This window comes from Rhinolophus hipposideros (genome assembly GCF_964194185.1).
Source record: "Rhinolophus hipposideros genome assembly, chromosome: 5".
Taxonomy (NCBI): Eukaryota; Metazoa; Chordata; class Mammalia; order Chiroptera; family Rhinolophidae; genus Rhinolophus; species Rhinolophus hipposideros.
Window position 1 is genome coordinate 92,040,215 of NC_138051.1, and position 18,674 is coordinate 92,058,888.

Here is an 18,674-nt window from a genome sequence, read left to right on the forward strand (position 1 = left end):
AGATGTCATCTAGAGTGGTCTCTAAAGAGATGTCAGAGGTTTGCAGGAGGTGAAGCCCAGTAATATAAATGATACAGTAACACAAGCATGTCATTTACAAACAAGCAACTATATTTTAGGGTGTGTGCTCTAAAACTTTTTCCTGATATGGATAAGTCAGTGCTATCCAGTCAAACTTTCTACGATGACAGACATGTTCTCTATCTGAGCTAATGTAGCAGCTGCATGCGGCTGTCGAGCCCTTGAAATATGGCCTGTGCCACATAAGAACCTACTTTCTAATTTTATTTCATTTTAAGTAGTTTACATGTAAAGAGCACAGTGACTGCTTTGTGGGACAATGCAGGTAGAGCCCTCTCCTGTGACGCATGTCTTTATATTCACTGCAATATAGGTACCATGAGGATAGGGATTTGTGATGTTTTGTTCACTGCTGTATTCTCAGTTCCTACAAAGCGTATAGTAGGAACTATATAGTAGGAATATACAAAGTGTATAGTAGAAACTGAGAATACAGCACTTAATAAATACTTATCAAGTGAGTGGGTAGATAAATGAATATGTGAATGCCTCTCCCATAGAACTAACTGTAGGAGGTAAGAGCCCAAAGATTCCATCTTGGCCTAACTTCTCATGGCACAGGGACAGAGGAGAAGCAGCTTTCGCAAGGCCACACAGAAAGTGACACGAACCAGAGCCCTGAAGTCCTGACTCCCTTCTCTCTCTACATTCCTCCCATCACAGCCGCCCCTCCTAGCTGCATTCGGACCGGTTTCCAGAAGCATGTGCCAGGCCAGACAACACAATTCATTGTCAATGATGAGCATTGGCCGCCGCCCCCTCTTACCCGCATATAGAATTCTCTGCCCTCATTCCCAGACTTGATCTGGAAAATGTAGTAAGCCCCAGGGTAGCGGGTAGTTGCTTGCATTTGGAAGATGTCAGCAGGAACAGAGCGTCCGGATACCACGTCCATATCCCGGTACAAGATGGTGAAGGGCTGGTCTCTGCAGCCGGGATTCTCAGCAGGACACATACAGCGGCTGTTGGAAAGGGAAGTCGTGTGAGAAAGTGGCAAAGCCTTTCCAGGTGCTGGTTGTACCTACTTCCTCACTTAAAATGCTGCAAAGGAGGCCACCCCATTTTTATCAACTAAACGCTGTAACTGTAGACTCTCTCCGCTCCTGGCTCTCATTGAAAAACTCTCCAGCATGTAGGTGAGCTCTCTCTTTCCTAGAAAATGGCCTATTCTGACCAATCAGATAATGTTGTTATCAGGGTATAAACCTTAGAAGTCTGGTTTTCAGAATACTGAAACCTTCTCGAATGTGCTTCACATTTGTCCTGTGTTTAGTCCGTGGAATGTGCTGCTGGTTGCAAAGCCCTTCACTTCCCCAGATTTACATACCCATTAAAAATTTTTATTTTTTATTTTTATAATGAAAAAAAGGAAATTTTAAAAGTGAGAAATTACATTAGATTGACAGGTCTTGGGTGGTCCTTTTACATTCTCTATTGCACTTAGCCCAGTCTGTGTGGAACATAATTTAATCTTTTCATTCAATAAATAGGAGCTCAGAATACCCTATGTATAAGACGTGACATTAAGACACTGTAATTGCAATTATAAATAAGATCCGAACCACAAATAGTTCAGCTTCTAATAGGAGAAATAAATCAGAGACAAATATCTCTAACACAACGCAGTTAATTCAAAATACTGGTAATAGCGTTATCCTAATACAATATCATTGATCCCTGTTACCAAGAAATAACTGTTACAGACACCCCTTCATTTATCCCTACCTGCCTCCCATCTCTCATCTCATCCCTAGACTCCCCCTAGGGGTCAGAGTTCACAATAGGATGAGGACGTCTGTTGATATATGCCGTGGTGGCCAGAACTGAAAGTCATCCTTACCATGTTTCTGTCACTCTCCCCTATCTCCCAATCTACCTTCAAAATCCATTGGTTCTACTTCCAAAATATAGTCCAAATCCAACTACTTCTTACCATCTCTATTGCCCCTGCACTTACTGTCTCACCTGGACTTCTGTGATGGGCTCCTAATGGGTCTCTCCCCCTCCAATCCATTATATGGCAGCTGGAGTGCTTCGTCAAACATAAATCAGATTATATCTCAATCCCCAGCGACCACCTACTGCCACTTGAATAAAACCTAAACCTCTGAAACCCCATGGGGGTCTGACCTCTGTCAATTTCTCTGACCTCCTCCGAAGTCACTGTCCACTTCACTCCCTGCAGCAACTCAGGCTACTTTCTGTGACCTGAAGACATCAAGGTCCCTCCTGCCTTATAGCCTTTGCACATGCTGTTCCCTCTGCTCTTCCACTCTCTGTTACGTTAACATCGACTCACCTTCCCAATCCAGCCCAAATGTCATTTTCTCAGAGGCGCTTTCGGGCTCCCCAGTCTAGACCAGGTCTGGCCTACTCTTTCATTTTGTAAATTTCTCTTCTTCCTGTTCACAGCACCTGTCACAATCTATGACTGTATATTCATTTATATGACAATATACTCAAGGTCTTTCTCCTCCACTCGCGTAAGAGCAAAACCCACAGCACCTAGCACAGCGTCTGACACATAAGAGGAACTGGACTAACACCTAAATGAATGTAGAAAAGAATTTTTAAAGTTTTGTTTTTAAAGTTGCATCAAAATTGCCAAGTCAAATGTCCTTGGTGCCAAATGGCCACATTAAAATGTCACATGTCACATAGAATTGTTTCCTAAAAGAAGTTGGGAGGAAGGAATGATAGCTGCCAGCTGGGAGAGGTGGCATTGGAGCAGAGATCTGAAAGGTGGGGCAGATTGGTCTATGGGGCAATGAAAGGGATGCCTTCCGTATGGCAGGAAATGTGTGCACAAAAGACAGGACATTTCGGGGTGTGGGGAATGGTGAAAGAGAGCGTGCCTTGTTCGGGTTGGCAAGAGTACAGGGCACCTGAACAAGGAAATGAGCTGGAAGAGGGCGCCTGGAGTCAGACTGGAATGGGCTTGGAGGATCATTGTCGGCGGCCGGCCAGTGACCTTACCAGTTACACCAGCTCAGTGCTGCGTGCTGAACTGGCTCAGGCCAGTGCAGCCTGGAGAAACCAGGATAAAACCAGGAATGGAAGCCGGTAAGAGAAGCCTGAAGCTGTGCCCTGCCCCAAAGGCCCTGGAATCTGAAATCCAAGAACCCAGTTCTAAAGAGCTACTTAGAAGCACAGCTCGCAGCAGCAAGCGAAGACATCCCTAAAAGACCTGCCTGTCCCTCCTTTGTTTTCTTTTGCCAGTTTTTGATCAGAGGGGGAAGCACCCTGGTAAGCCACAAATTCCTCTTAGATGCTGCATTCCTAGACACGATGGGCGTGTCCCATTCATGCCAGTGCCAGGGCTGGGCGTTGCTCAGGGTCGAAATGTGTGACTAGTAGAGAGGAAGGCAGAAGATGTACGCGCACATGTGTGTGTGTGGGGGGGGAACTGGGGAGAAACTGAGATGGTTAAATAAGGACTAAAAGAGAAGGAAAAGCACTCCTAGCAGGCCAGGCACAGAAAATCACTGCCCTAGTGCTGTTACCTTGTAGAGGTTGTCTTCACTTTAATTCTCTCCTCAACTCTAATATTTGCCATCATGTAATTTAGTAAAACATTGAACATTATGACATCGGAGATGATTAGAGCAAGCTAGCACCATCGGTACTGAGGACTCTCTAGCGACCTCTGCAGCCCCTCACTACTCACAGTGTGGTCCCGGGAGACCGGTAGCATCTGTTTCCCCTGGGAGCTTGTCAGAAAGGCAGGACCTCAGGCCAGGTCAAGCCCACTGAATCCGGATCTGCTCTCTAGCAAGACCGCCAGGTGGTTCCTACACATGAGACATCTGAGAAGCCCAGTTCTAAAGACTCTGTGTATCCAGAACTAAGTCGTTAAAGGGAAAAAGAGGTTTGTGAACACTGCTTCTCCTCTTGGTTCACTCTAGAGAATCGTCTTATAGCTCTGGCATGAGTGGGGAAGTGACAGAGAACTGGGGGGGTGGGGATGTAAGGCAGTAGGCCAGGTCTCCCCATTCCCTGGCAGGTGTACTTTCCCTTACACCACACTGGCAGCCTGAACCAGGCCCCTCACCAATGCTCCCATTTCCCAAGGAGAAGCCATGACTTACTTATCGCTGATCCGCAGATAAGGCTCCTCACAGCGGATGGGGTCGATGCACTTGAAGCCCCCTTGCACATTGTAGCAAGTCTGCTGCAGGGTACATGTGTGGTTTCTGTGCTCACACTCGTTGATGTCTGAAATGCAGGGCAGACGACAGGCTGAAGCAGAGCAGCACTGCCAAGGTATTGGTCCCGGGCCACGTGTGTGGGGGCAGGGGTGGGGACTGCCTGCATCTTATTACAGAGCTGCACTTTCCAACATGGCAGGCACTGGCCACGTGTGGCTACTGAGCATTTGACATGTGGCCAGTCCCAACTGAGATGCACTGTCAGTGGGAAATACATACCGGATTTCAAGGGCTTAGTACAAGAAAAGAAGGTCAAATATCTTATCAATAATTTTTCCATTGAGGACATGTTGGAATAATACTTTGGATATAGTGCATTAAATAAAATATAGTCTTAACATGAAGTTTACCTGTTTCTTTTTACTCTTTTCATGTGACTATTACAAATTTTAAATTACATAAATGGCTTCCATTTGTAGCTCACATTCTATTTCTATTGCTTGGCACTGCTATGGAGATTTCTTGCTTGGAGTGGGGATAAGGCAGCAGGTTCAGGGAGGCTGAAAATGGGTCAACTGGGCAGCTACCAGCCTCACCAATGGCCCCAGTGGGTAGAGCATGGGGCTGGAAATTGGGCCAAGCAGCCGATTTGAGCCAGACCCACCCCCCCTTTCACAGCCTGGGGTCCTGACCGAGAGGACCCAGAAGTCAGATGTGTGAGGTCTCCCTGGCATCCATTATCTAGGAAGTCAGTAGAAAAAACATGACCAGGATGCCCTCCAGGGGCCGTGAGAAAGCCTGGGCTGTGGTTGGTCCAGGCCACACAACGTCCTGGGTGGGTTAGAAGCAGTCCTCAGAGGGGATACAGAGATCTGCCTGGGGAGGCAGGTCCAGACCTTAGTGGGTACCACTTGTCTCTGTGGAGTTCATTTACAGAAGTGAAAGTGGTCATGACCTTTCTGAGGCCAAAGGATACATCACAAGGTAGGAAGGCACCAGCCCAGGCATCTTGCCCAGAACCTGCCCCTCGGGGAGCCACCAGCAACTACTCATGATCTCACCTCTCACCCTCCCAAAGCCGCACAGGATTCCGCAGGTGAAGACAGCTTGAGCCAGCCCCACCTTACACCTCCCTCAACCAGGTCCTTCTGGACAGCCTTACCCTGGCAGCTTCGATTGTCATCCAGCAGAATGTAGCCAGGGGGGCAGGAGCAGAAATATGTGCCAGGCTGGTTCACACACTCGTGCTGGCAGAGGAACTCAGAGAAGCTGCACTCATCCATATCTGGGGGTGACAAGTTACACCTGTTGTTTATAATCGCAGACGACCTGGATATGAGAGCGTAGTGAGCATCTACTCGAGCTCCCACACTCCCCTGACATACACGACAGCTCTACTGCCAAGAAGTTGCCAATTCACTTCTTGAATACTTCTGGTGACAGGGAGCTCACTATCTACTGAGAAAGCCCACTGATAGTTAGACAGCTCTCATTGTTTGAAAATTCTTTCCTCCAGGGAGGTGAAACCTGTCTCCATTACCCTTCCAACACCCTCTGCCTCTGGCTCAGGCTACATCATCTAATCATCACTCATTTTGCCCCTGCAGTTGACTCTACCCTCCATCTCTGGAGGTGAGATTTGTTTGCCTGCTGGAGTTTTCTGGGTGCAGTGCTCTTCCCCAGGACCCCAAAAACCATTTGCTGGTCCTGGTCTTCCAAAAAAGCAAACTTTACTGATCGCCCCAAAGTTGAAAAACATTACTCCTATAATCACAACTAAAAGGGACATATCCACAAGGCCAGGGGTTGTCCAATATATGAAAACTTCGTTATGTACAAAAACCTCCTTGAAAGAGAAGACTCTAGAGTGGCCTTGGGTGGGTGGGCATATCGTCCCTCGGTGGTCTGCCTGCTGCAGGAGGGCCAGGGGAACCTGGAGCTGGGCCACTCTGGCTACAGAGGTGGGGACATGAAGGGGCAGCTCCTGAATGGTCAGCTGTGGCAGCTGATGCAGAAGGTGGAAAAGCCAACTCTTCATCACACACACAGCTTGGCAACAGAGCCCCCATGTAAGCCTCATTCAATAAGCACGCCAACGAAAACATGTTTTTCTTTCATTTGTTGTTTCCCGAAAACTTGCTTTCACTAGTTTCCCCATGTGACATGTCCTCGGATTGCTCCCTAACTCACGGACCACGGGCAGCTGGAATCACCCAGAGAGTGTCAGCAAGTGCGGAGGCTCCCCCACCATCAGATAATTCCAGGTGTTATGTGGCCCATGCCTCTCACATCCAAGAAGGAAACACTCCTTTCCATCTCTCCCCAGGGTCTGTAGGTGATGGGTCACGAGCCAGCAGAACAGGATGCTGATTTCCAAGTTAAAGCATGCTCAGTGCAATCTGCTTTGGTCATGCCTCCTCCCGCTCCCCCGGGAGCCTTGTAGAGTCCAGTCTCTGGCCCTAGCTCGTCATAACAAAGAGTGTCCTCATTTATTTCTGTTGTTTGTGGACTCCATCCATACCTTTAGTAGAAGCAGCAGTAAAACCTAGCAGTTTCTGAGAGTTCTCTATGTAGCAAGTACTGGGTTAAATGCTTTACCTGTCACATCCGATTTAATCCTCACCTCAGCCCTCTGAAGGAGGTGCTATTACTAGCACATTTGACCGAGGGAAAAATGAGGCTTACAGAGCTTTCGTAAGGATGAAATTCACAGAGAACAGGTAATCCGTAAAGCCAGGATTTGAACCGAGCCAGTCTCAAAATCCTAAGCTCATCAACACCGTGCTATAATGTCTCCCTGAGTCAATCATACTCCGGACTTAAACTCGGTGAATGTGGAGAGTCCTGAGGTTGGGGGAGTCCGCTGAGCAGGGCGAGCTCCAGTGCAGATGGAGAGGGCAGCACCCATCCCCATCTCCCGGTGGGCAGGAAGGGGCCCTAACACACACACTCAGTTTATCTGAGGGTCTGCAATCCCCAGACCAAAAAGTTGAAATACGAGCCCAGGTTCTGACAGGGAGCGCACACAAGGCCATTTTCACTCATCCATGTGAGAATGCACCATGGTTTCTGGGATCATCTCGGCTTAGAAATCCCTGAAGGACAAGGGCACACAGCTGGGAAAGGTCAGGTGCCGCAGGGAGGGACCACACTAGCTGCGGTAACACAGTGAGAGTACCATTTCCTGGGGAAATGATTAGCAGAGAAAGGGGAAAGTAGGAAGGGACAGGAAACAAATTCTCTCTGCATCATGCTGCTATCTGAGGCCAGCCCTTGGTGGCCAGGGGTCATTCTAAGTCTAAGGAGATTGGGCATCATGGTGAATGATGGCAATTTTGGGTAAAGTGAGTCAACTGGATATCCTGCCAGACGACCAAGGCTGTAAACTGCTTGAAAAGCCAAAGGTCTCTTACACTTACGTTTTGAGAAAGGGAAATCAACCTGTAAATGATACTTAGGTACACCAATTTATTGAATCTTTGCGACCATCCTGTGAGGGTATTTGTTTTTTAACTGAGGCTCAGGAAGTAACTCAGCCAGGGAAAGCAGCAAACAGTCGAGCTAGAATTTGAACTCAGCTCTGTCTGGCTCCAGAGTCATTCCACCAGACGGCCTCTGGGGATGGTCAATAAACCTCAGTGTATGTGCAGGGACTCCTGGAGAAACAAATGATCCCATCTCCTAATGCTACACTTTCCACCAATTAGTTCCTTGGTGCAGGTTCCCCAAGGAGTGCCATGGGGGCAACTGAAATCTAGGAAGAAAGTAGCTTTTCAGGCCTGAGAGTATTTTATTACTGTTCCTGGGACTGACATTTAATCAGTGTAAGGCTCTCTGTAACTGCCCACTTGAGTCTCTGGCTTTCCTGGCCCTAGGAAGAGGTGCTCATTTGTTTCAGAGAACTGGCCTTAGTATACTCCGGTCCTACATGGAGCTATCACAGTCCCATTCATGACCTGGGTCAGTTTCTGTACAATGAAACCCAGGATTAGGAAACTTTCCACTGCGCAGGACAAAAAGATTTTCACACCCCAGGGCATGGTCCACTTATTTTGAAAAATACAGCGAAGCATCATTAATTTGGACTGTGCTCATTTATAACTGCTGAGGGTGCCAGAAGTGAATGGGAGGGAGTTTACTTTAATTCAACATTTACAAAAACACGGGGAAAGGAAGAATAAAAGAAAGAGCTATGCATGGCTCTGTGCAGGACGCTCAGAAATATGGGTAAGACGCTGTCCCTCTTCTCAAGGAATTTACAAGAGTTTACAAGTTTCTTATTCCAAGGGTGAATAAGAACATTAGAGGAGAGTCCACAATCTAGCATGGGCAGAGAATTATAGCTTCTAGGGCTTGGAAGGATTTCTAAAAGGTCAACTAAGTCATCACATCTATGTTCTCACACCAAATTAAGATTTCATTCATTCATTACTCAATCATTCATTCATGGACTCAAGAACCATTTACGGTATGCTCACCATGTGCCAGGCCTGGAGCTCGGCACTGAGCATTTGTAGAGATTTTAGAAGTTCACAGAGTGTTTGCGCTTACATACATGATCTCATTCATTCCACACACACCCCTTCCAACCCTACCCTATGAGATATGTTGTTATTCCTGAGTCACTCCCCTCTGTAAGCACTGCCTGTTTTATGCCCAGAACTTGAGTCAGTGCTGGGTGAGGACAGATAACTCAACATGCAAAATTCGGTGACTCTTTTCCCTCTTCCCCCCATCTCAGACCCTAACAGGTTGTTCCAGTGGGTTTTGCATTTGGGGTCAAATGACAAGGGAAGTGGGACTCCACTCCACCTTTCCAGAAGTGACTCATCTCTGTTTTGTGTGGTTGTGACCCCACTGCACTGGGAAATGTCCCAAACTGGAGATGTTTCTGGGAAATGAGAGGAAACACCTATAAAGGAAGTCCTTGCCCTGTACCCCCTATGCTATGCCCCCAGTACAGGTGGAAATCTCCAATGCTAAAGCCCATTACCACTGCAACGAACTCCATCATCCTCAAGTTCATATCCTGGGTCACAGCGGCAGATGAAAGAGCCGTAGGTGTTGACACAGGTTTGCACACAAGGGTTCTCTGTTGCACACTCGTTCACATCTGTGGAAAGCAAAAGCACATCACTGATCATTCCCACAACAAAACATCCACACTAACTAGGCAGAAAAAACGCACTGGCAACAAAGTCTGCTGTCACAGGAGACTGTATCTGCTGGTACCAAGGATCTCCATCTAGGACCTATCAGATCGAGAAGTCAGACCTCAAAAGTGTTTACTGAAGTACCAGGGGCTCCATCCATATATCCCTCGGGGCTCACAAGGTGGGAAGGATGAAAATAGCATGTATACATGTCATGTACATGTATATACATGTACACATATACACCTCCTAGAAAGTCTACTCCCCAAGGCTCATCAAGAGGAATTTCCAGGCAACATCCACTCTTTCCTGTCTTTGCAGTCGCAATTAGCTATTCCCCCAACACCACTGACTTTGAAATTTCAGATAAACAAACAATGTGACAATTCTAATAATAACTATTTATTATTGCTGTGGACTGAATTGTGTCCCCACCCCCAACCACATTCATGTTGAAGCCCTAACTCGCAGTGTGACGGCACTTGGAGATGGGGTCTTGGGAAGTAATAAAGGTTAAATGAGGTCCGAAGGGTGGGGTCCTGATAATGGGATTAGTGCCCTTATAAAAAGGGACACCAGAGAACTCGCTCTTTCTCCTTCTGCCATGTGAGGATACTGAAGAGAAGGAGGTCATCTACAAGCCAGGAAGAGAGCCCTCACAAGCACCTGACCACGCTGACACCCTGATCTTGTACTTCTGACATCCAGAATTATGAGAAAAATAAATTTCTATTGTTTAAGCCACCCAGTCTATGACATTTTGTCATGGCAGTCCGAGCTAAGCCAATAATGCATAAATAACATCACTGATTAGAAAAGAATCTCTTCACATTATAGGGGTACCAGAAGGAGAAGAAAGAGAGCAAGGAATTGAAAACCTATTTGAAGAAATAATGACATAAAAGTTCCCTAACCTGGTGAAGGAAATAGACATACAATCCCAGGAAGCACAGAGTCCCAAACAAGATAAACCCAAAGAGGCCAACACTAAGACACATCATAATTAAAATGCCAAAGGTTAAAAACAAAGACAGAATCTTAAAAGCAGCAAGAGAAAAGCAGTTAGTTACCTATAAGGGAGCCCCCATAAGACAGTCAGCTGATTTCTCAACAGAAACTTTGCAGGCAAGAAGGGATTGGCAGGAAATATCCCAAGTGATGAAAAGCAACGACATACAACCAAGATTGCTCTACCCAGCAAGGCTGTCATTTAGAATTGAAGGGCAGATAAGGAGCTTCCCAGACAAGAAAAAGCTGAAGTTCATCACCACCAAACCAGTATTAGAAGGACTTTTAGAGAGACTTCTTTAAGTTGGGAGGGCTGTTAAGGATGGGTGAAAGGAGAAGGGATTAAGAAAAACAAATTGGGTGTTATATAGTAGTCATAGGGATGTAGGGTATAGCATAAGGAATATAGTCAACAATATTGTAATAACTAGGTATGGTGCCAGGTAGGTACTAGATCTATCAGGGTAATATAATAGATGGAAAAGGGGTTTGGGGGCCAGGTGAAAAAGGTGAAATATAGTCAAAGAATGTAGAGTGCAACATAAGGAAGATAGTGATGGTATTGTAACAACTATATAAGGTATCAGAGCAGTAGTAGCTTGGCAGAGGGGTTATCACTTTATGAGGGGTTTAAATGTCTAACTATTACATTGCTTTGTACACCTGAAACTAATAAAAAAAACTTTTTTTAAAGAAAAGAATTTCACACTCACTGAATCCTTACAACAACTCTGCTTTGGGGCTGTTGCCCCATGTTACAAGTTCAGTAGGTTAAGGAAAGGACCACAAAAGGGCACAGGGAAACTGTTAGGAACAATGGGATATTCATTATCTGGAGTGTGGTAATGGTTTCATGGGAGTATACATATGTCAAAGTTCATAAAATCATGTGCCTTGAACAGTGAAGTTCAATGTATGTCAATTATATATTAACAAGATGCCTACATTTGTTTCAAGGTTGAGAGATGTACTTAAATCCCCAAGCTAACCTGGGTACAGTTGGAACTGGAACATGAGTTAGGGGTCTTCCCATAAAACCCAAGATTCATTCTGCACAGCTCCTCAGGATGGGGGAGAGGAAGGAGGGAGCCCCTTTCTGCTAGCATTGGATGACCAACCTCTCCCACGCTCCTTGTGCCAATTGCCAAAGTTCCAGCTGAGAGAATTTCTATCCCCTTCAAAAGTTCAGGTAAATCTCTTAAGACTCTGAACAGAGATGTGAGTGTTTTCAGAGTTAAAAGCTTTCACAATGAGCAGTTTGAGAAGCTTTTCTTAAGGAGGAGAGCTAATCCCATGCTTCCTGGCATCCTTGGAGCTTTCAGAAAGAAAAACGAAACAGACAGCTATGCAGAGAGCGTCCACTGAGATACCAGTTTGGAGGCTGTCCACGTGGGAGGCCAAGAAAATATCATGGTGCCGGGCTGTGGAGTGCAAGTTCAGGCAGGATGGCACCGGTGAGTATTCGGCTTGGCAGTCGGCTTCCGGCCAGACGCTGGCCACACGGAGATAGATAAGCTTGCGTCCTACTCTCTCTCAGCACTCAGCTGTTTCTGCAGAGCAGCAGGACCCAAAGGATTCTATCCCCTGGGATCCTGGCTGCCCTTTCCTGAGATCCGCACATGCCCAAGTGCCCTTCTGAGTCCCATGGGAGCAGACTACACCCCAATCCAATTTGCTGGACAGAAAGGCCAGACCCTTTGTTCTACTCTCTACAATGCCACCAACGAGCTGCATGACTCTGGCCACGTTGCTTAACCTTTCTGAGGCTTGATTTCCTCGTCTGTGAAGCAGGGCCACAAACACCTGCCCTGCCTACCCCATAAGGCTATTGTTGGAGTTCAGTGAAACGAGCAGACATGACAACGTTTGGAGGAGTGTAAAGCACCCTTCCTTCCACAAGCTGTTTGGATTACAAAAGCTCGATAGAGTTCAGAACATCCCGTGTCACGCCAGCAGGACCTGCTGATGCAACAGCCCAGCGGCCAGGTCTGGGTACTGTGCCCGCTGTTGGACTTGGCATTGCCAGGTGTGTTATCTGCTGCTTGTCACAGGCCTGTCCCCGAGAGGCCTCAAGGACACAATGGACTTTTGGCTCCGCTGGGCCTGGCTGTTTTTCAGGAGGTGTTGGGTACACCAGCAGCCTCTGGGGAAAAACCAGGGCTGGCACCTCCAATCCCCAGCCTTGGCACAGAGAAACCTGCATCAGCCCTAAGCCGCTTATCACAGCAGCAAGGGAGCCAGGCGCCCACTGCCTGCTCCAGTGGGAAGGAAGGGCCCCCGCTCTATCAGCTCCCTCAACCTCCCAGCCCAGCCTCTGCTCTCAAGAAAATGACTTCTCCTGGCGAGAGGAACACAGTCGAGACTTCTTGGAACAATTAGCAGAATGAGCTTTGGAGGGGAGACTTGCAAAGAATCCAGGATCAAACTCTTTAAGGCTGATGCCTTCCTGTTTACCCAGTGATTTAGATACGATTAAACTAATAGAGACATAATATCCTCCAACTAGCTGGCTAGGAGCCTGCCAGCCAGACCTCGAATGGTGTGACAAGGAAATGGGCCCTGCAAAACCTGGTGGCGGGCTCCAGACAAAGACCTCATTCTGAGTCTCCAGCACTGCCTCCCCCCTGGACAGAGCAGCTGCCAGGGACTGGAGGCCCAGGCGGGGGGTTGGGGATGGGGAGTGGGGGGGCCGGGCAAGACTTGCACTAATTCCTTGAGTCTTAATAAGTCCCCCATTCACTTCCTGAGCAGAAGAAATCTTCAAACCACAATAGGCATGCAGCTTGTTTTTCTTACTTATCAGTATTTGAAGTGATCGTGGGGAAACCAGAAAATGCCTTGTTTCATTCTGTGTTGTCGGGGACTGCTGAGTGTAGAGGAAGTTACTGCCACCACCAGGCTCTTTGCTAGGTCACAGGCCCACCTGGCACAGGCTGAAGGGAGTGCTGTAGCGAGAGGCATCAAAATTGCCCATAAAACGCCCGCTTGGAGTGTCCGTGTTTATTTTGCAATTCATCAAGGGTCAGGAGTTCTTTCTGACCACCCTTCTTTGGGCCCCAGGAATTGAACTTAGGCTACAGGCTACGCAAGAAAATTTCTGATTAGCCAAGAAAGCGGCACGGCTCCTTCTAAATAGCAGACAGAGAAGCAAAGCCACGAAACAGTGCCACCCAGCCGCTGGGCCTCCGTGGTTCTCATCTCAGCAATTCTCAGAGCACTTTTTGACGTGTTTCCTCAGTTCAAGTCTCAGGTTTCTGCAAGCAGTGGGGATGAACGGGCAGTGACAATGGGAGGAAAAACACTTCAAAACCTGTTTCCCACCAACATAAACTGTCAGACTCTGAAGACGACGGCATGAAGTGTTTCACATCATGTTCAAGTTATCTTTCATGTCACATACCTTGGCAAGACCTTCCATCCTCGTTGAGGGTAAAACCAGGGTTGCATGTACAGGAATAGGATCCAGGAACATTCGCACACAGCTGCTGGCAGTAGCCATAGCGACATTCATCAATGTCTAGAAACAGAAACACAAGCAAGGTGAGACATTTCTCACTCGCCAGTGCCACCCCCGTCATCATTCCTACCCATTAGGAGAGAGACCATGAAGGGAAGCAAAGAGGAAGTAATGGGAAGACAGTGCCTACTGAGTGTCAGGGATGGTGACACGCTCCAGTTCCCAAGGCTCAATCTCCCTAGAATCCTCCCCACCCATCTCAGTCCTGGGAACACCTGAACCTGTCCTGAAAGTCGTAGAAGAAAGTTCTGCAGAGAGAAGGATGTTGGGCAGGGTGGTGTCTAAGATTTTCTCCAACATGAAGAGTCAATGCTAAGATTCTATATAAATGTTTCACTGCTTAGGGAAAGGACAAGTTAGCTTCAAGTGTAAGCTAACAGACTCGCTCCGATAGATTCCTTACCAGCTCCACTGACAAGAATTTGTGCAGGTATCAGGAACAAGAGCATCTGGCCAGGATGAGCTGGGTAGCATTAGTCTGGAGACCCATGAAGCCAGTAATACAAGGACTCTGGAGTTCTCCTGGGATTTCCTCCTTGCACCAGAGCAAACATAAAACTCTGGATAAACATACCTCTTGCAAGCCATGGCTGGCCTTTCCTAGCAAGCAGCTCTGTGGATGAATGGATCCCTTTAGCAGAGCCGGGCAATATGACCTCCCAGCTGACATATACTAGTCAATGGGGAGCCTGATGTCACTGGGAAACCACTTCCCAACCCCCAAGTTGATGGGCTGAAGAATTCACTCCTGTGGGACAGGATGTCTTGAATGAAGCCTACAGGTGCAGACAGAGTCCTCACCTATACAAACACCTGTTGTGAATCTCACTGCAGTTATAACTGTAGTTGTAACTGTAATTGTAACTCGTTCTTACCTCATCCTCACCTCCTCCTAAACTAACCACATTCCCTCCCTGGTACCCTCATTCCTTTGGAACCAGGGTCCATCCAAGGCTCTGGAGGCCAGCTCAGAACCTCACACTCTGCCTGGTTCCTCCCACTGCTGCCAGAAAGGACGCCACCTCCCACCTTCCCTATTGTTCCACCTTCCTCAGAGGCTGTGCCCTGCCCTTGTGAGTGTGTTTCATCCCTGAGTCCCAGCTCCTTCTAACCTGGCCCACCCCACTGCCCACTGAGCGCGCTGCAGCTCCTGCTTAGAAAGCACACTGACTTGTGAGGCTGATGGTGCTGACCTCTTCCCAGGGTGCAGCTCGGCACAGCACCAAGGACAGGAAGGCAGCAGGGAAAGGAGAGGGCATCCTCTCCCCAGGGGTACCCTAGAGGTAAGGCAGCCCCCAGCCCCTTATTTTTCTGCAAAAGCAATGCCTCCAAAGGTGCACAGAAGGGGTCACAGATGGCTATGAAACTTGTGTTTTTAAAGAGAAAGAGGAGTTTGGCCAGGAGGTGGTATGGGCTCGGCCACAATTCGGAAAGGTCTTCATTTCGGATGTGAAGTGTGAGCAGGCTGTACATGTGGCACCACACTCAGCTTCCAGGGGAATCCCTCCCAGAGCTTCCCGCTCTGTGGACGAGAACCCCCCTCCCAGGCAGAGGAACGTCCCAGCGGCTGGCCCTACCGTCCCTGTAAGCCCCCCAGTGGCCGGGGCACCTCCTCTCTAGCACCCCCTTGTGGTGGAAAAAAACGACTGAGAAACGGGAGACAGATTTTAGACTCAATTCTTTGTCCAAAATGTTCCTCCTCTTTGAGTCTCAGTTTCCAACTCTATATAAAACTTGAATGACATAATATCTAACATCCTTTCCAGCTCTGAAATTCTACATATTAAGTTCCCATACAAGTAACTCACTCACAATGCTCTACTTATGTTCAAAGCAGTGGCATCAAATTTTCCATAATAGCTGAGGTTGGTTAAAATGCACAGCGACCACCATATACACAAATGCCATATGCAGCCTGCAAATGCCATATGCACGTCTGGAAAGGAGAACCAAGCCAAGTGTAGGCTGGCTTATCGGGCCCCGAGGAGGCTGCAGACAGAGATCGAGAGCCGATCAAAACTCCGTCTCCATCAAGGGAGACTTGGAAAAAGGAACCTTTCTTTTTTGTTTCCATGATGTTGTTTGGATTTGTTTCTCGGCTCCTGCAGGACTGAGTTCCAGGCAATAGAACAGTGTCTTAGAGAATTAAACTGGCAGGGCTTTTCCAAGAAAACAGCATAGAAATCACACCCTAGAAATAGAAATTGAAGTGACAGCTAGAGATTGCTATGAATTCATTCAACTTGGCTAGACCAAAAACTAGAGGGAAAGAAAGGAAAATAACCCTCCAGTAAAAATAAACAGACAGCTCATATAGCACATGCCAATTGTAAGGAACAAAATTCTCAACTGGTGATCACTGACTCCTTAGCAGTAAAAAGAAAGACGCTGTGGGGTGGGCCTGGGGGTGGACACGGTGGGCTATTGGGAGGAGATGGTGGTAGCTCAGAATCTACTGAAGACTTGGAACTTTTCTGTCACTAAGCCAAGTGTTCCGTTAGTAGGCGTTCTAACGAGGACAGAATAACCCTCACCTCTATCATTTCCTGCCTTGGATATAAACTTCCTGAAGACAGGAAGAAGGTGTAGGTACAATCGAACATGAACTCTTAAAAAATACATTCAAAAATTCTGATCATGACATAATGGTGATGGTGATAACTGATATTAGAAGGTGGTGAAACATGTAAGCTCCGTCGGCGTGTACCTCCCCCACCCAAAGGAAAACCCACCCAGCTAACGCCCACATTTCACAATACCCCCGGCAACCATTAACTTCCAAGAGTCCCTGTGGGTCCCAGAGAGCTGTTACCTAAGCACTGGCCTTCCAGAAGCCAATAGCCATCAGTGCAGGAACACGTATACCCGCCTTCAGTGTTGATGCAAATCTGGGTAGGGTTGCATTGGTGGGAATCCGTCGCACACTCGTCCACATCTGTAATACAGACATATTCCAAAGAATGTCACCTACATCTATGCAAAGCCCTGCAGCAACCAGAGGTGCCAGCTGCTTGTCTGGCTGGCTGGGAGCAGTTGATAGCATCCAAGAAGATGGAGGCCCCTCCCTGACGGGTACCACTACAAGAAACAGGCCTCTTTGGAGGGGGGCACAGCTAGTCTGCTTCCCAGAAATCCACAAAGGGAAATGGCCAAGAAGAGAACACACATACATCCTTAAACACTTTTCTGCCATCCCATCCCATCATTTTCTCAAAGCATGTCACCTGGATAATAACCATTACTTGATTTAGAAATGCATTTTGTTAAGCCTATTCATTCACGTGTTAAATAGGAGTCTTTTGTGTACCTACTGCGTGCACAGAGCTATGATAAACACCTCTGAGAACATAACAGAAGACAAAGAAAGGTCCCCTGCCAAAGAAAGCTCGTAGTCGGCTCACTGAATCGAATCCATGCAGGAAGATCTTTCGGCCTGGGGTCCCTGCTCCTTCGTGAAGCTTCACAGAGCCCTCCCATGTTCCCTGCACTCCGGAGCTTCTGCGGCTGGTCCCTTGCTGCCCTCTGCTCCTCCTGGGTTTTCCTATGCTGCTACATACACGTCGCTGTCTCGCTGGCGATGTGCAGGTCCTTGTGTCCAAGTCGGTCGGGTCTTAATTGAGAGCTTCAAAGCACCAAGACCAGGCTGCAGTCACGGTCAGATTTCTCAAGACATCTGGTGTACACATTCAGCACTTAAAACTGTTTGTTTCGACTGAAACGAATCCTTTTTCCCTTTACCCCACACTGCATTTTAGGGAGATTCAGAATCCTGTAACGGGACCTCCTAACCACACTCTTACTTTGACCTGAAGCCCCGGCTGGATCTGCCTGGCCCAACTCCCCCGCCTTTCCTCCCCGTCAGTCCTGCCCTCCCCTGTCGGCACCTTGCGCCCCCCTCATCACTGCAGTCAGGTTTGCTCCTCCACACTTTCTCTGTGCCTCGCCCAGATGGAACAGCGCACAGTTGGAAATAATATTAAAAGCTGCAGTTCAGTGAGCCTGTGTGGTGTGCCCGAGACCTCATGTACGTTGCTGTATTTATTCTCACAATCACCCTGTATGTTGGGCTCATGATCCCCATCCTACAGACGGGAAACTATGCTGAGGGAGCTAATTAAGCGTCAAGTCAAGAGCTGAGCCCAGGCCGCCCTGCCTGCCTAACTCCAAACCCACTCTATGCAGCAATAACAGGTCACATCGCCCTGGACCAAGCCAGTTCAGAGAGAGCTGGCAGACCCGGCAGAGGAGACAGGGCTGAGCTTTTGCTGCCTTTTCCTGCCCCTCCTGGAAAACCATCTGCCTTTTGACATTGCCTATTGCAGACGGTGGTGGGGGTGGGATGAACCTAGGGCCCCAAAGTTTAAGCTCCTTGAGGATGAGGGTCTTTTGTAACACAGGCCTTTTCGGCCATGTGCTCAGGAAGCAAGCACAACTGATTCAATGAAACATTTGGCCAAGTAAGTAACGGTCTCTTGGGTTCGAGTGACACTGGCACAATCCACCACCCAACGGCGATAAGTCAACACCAGTGAAACTGATCAATTCCCACCCCAAAATAACCAGTGTCTGGCATTGCGTGGAACCAGCCTCTAAGAACCTGGTTCCAAGGTGGCAGCGGCCTCCGCTCCACCCAGACACATACAGCTTTGGTGGCAAAGACCCAGCCTTGTTCTCAGCTGCAGGAGCTCCTGCCTCTGCCCTCGGCCAGCCTCCCTTCCACCCAGCAGAGCCTCCCAAGGGAACCGGTGAATAATGCTTGGCTAGCAG

General features: G+C 47.9%; 1 protein-coding gene across 3 annotated transcripts in view; it reads right to left on the minus strand.

Moving 5' to 3' along the window:
- Positions 1-18,674, minus strand: part of FBLN5 (fibulin 5) — a 72,764-nt gene that overhangs the window by 9,823 nt on the left and 44,267 nt on the right. For all 3 annotated transcript variants that reach the window (XM_081050520.1, XM_081050521.1, XM_081050519.1), the window contains 6 exons: positions 16,720-16,842; positions 13,791-13,907; positions 9,223-9,342; positions 5,392-5,514; positions 4,170-4,296; positions 848-1,043 (listed from right to left, as the gene is read on the minus strand). In XM_081050520.1, the coding sequence (XP_080906646.1) occupies positions 848-1,043; positions 4,170-4,296; positions 5,392-5,514; positions 9,223-9,342; positions 13,791-13,907; positions 16,720-16,842 (806 nt within the window). The remainder of the gene's footprint in view (positions 1-847; positions 1,044-4,169; positions 4,297-5,391; positions 5,515-9,222; positions 9,343-13,790; positions 13,908-16,719; positions 16,843-18,674) is intronic.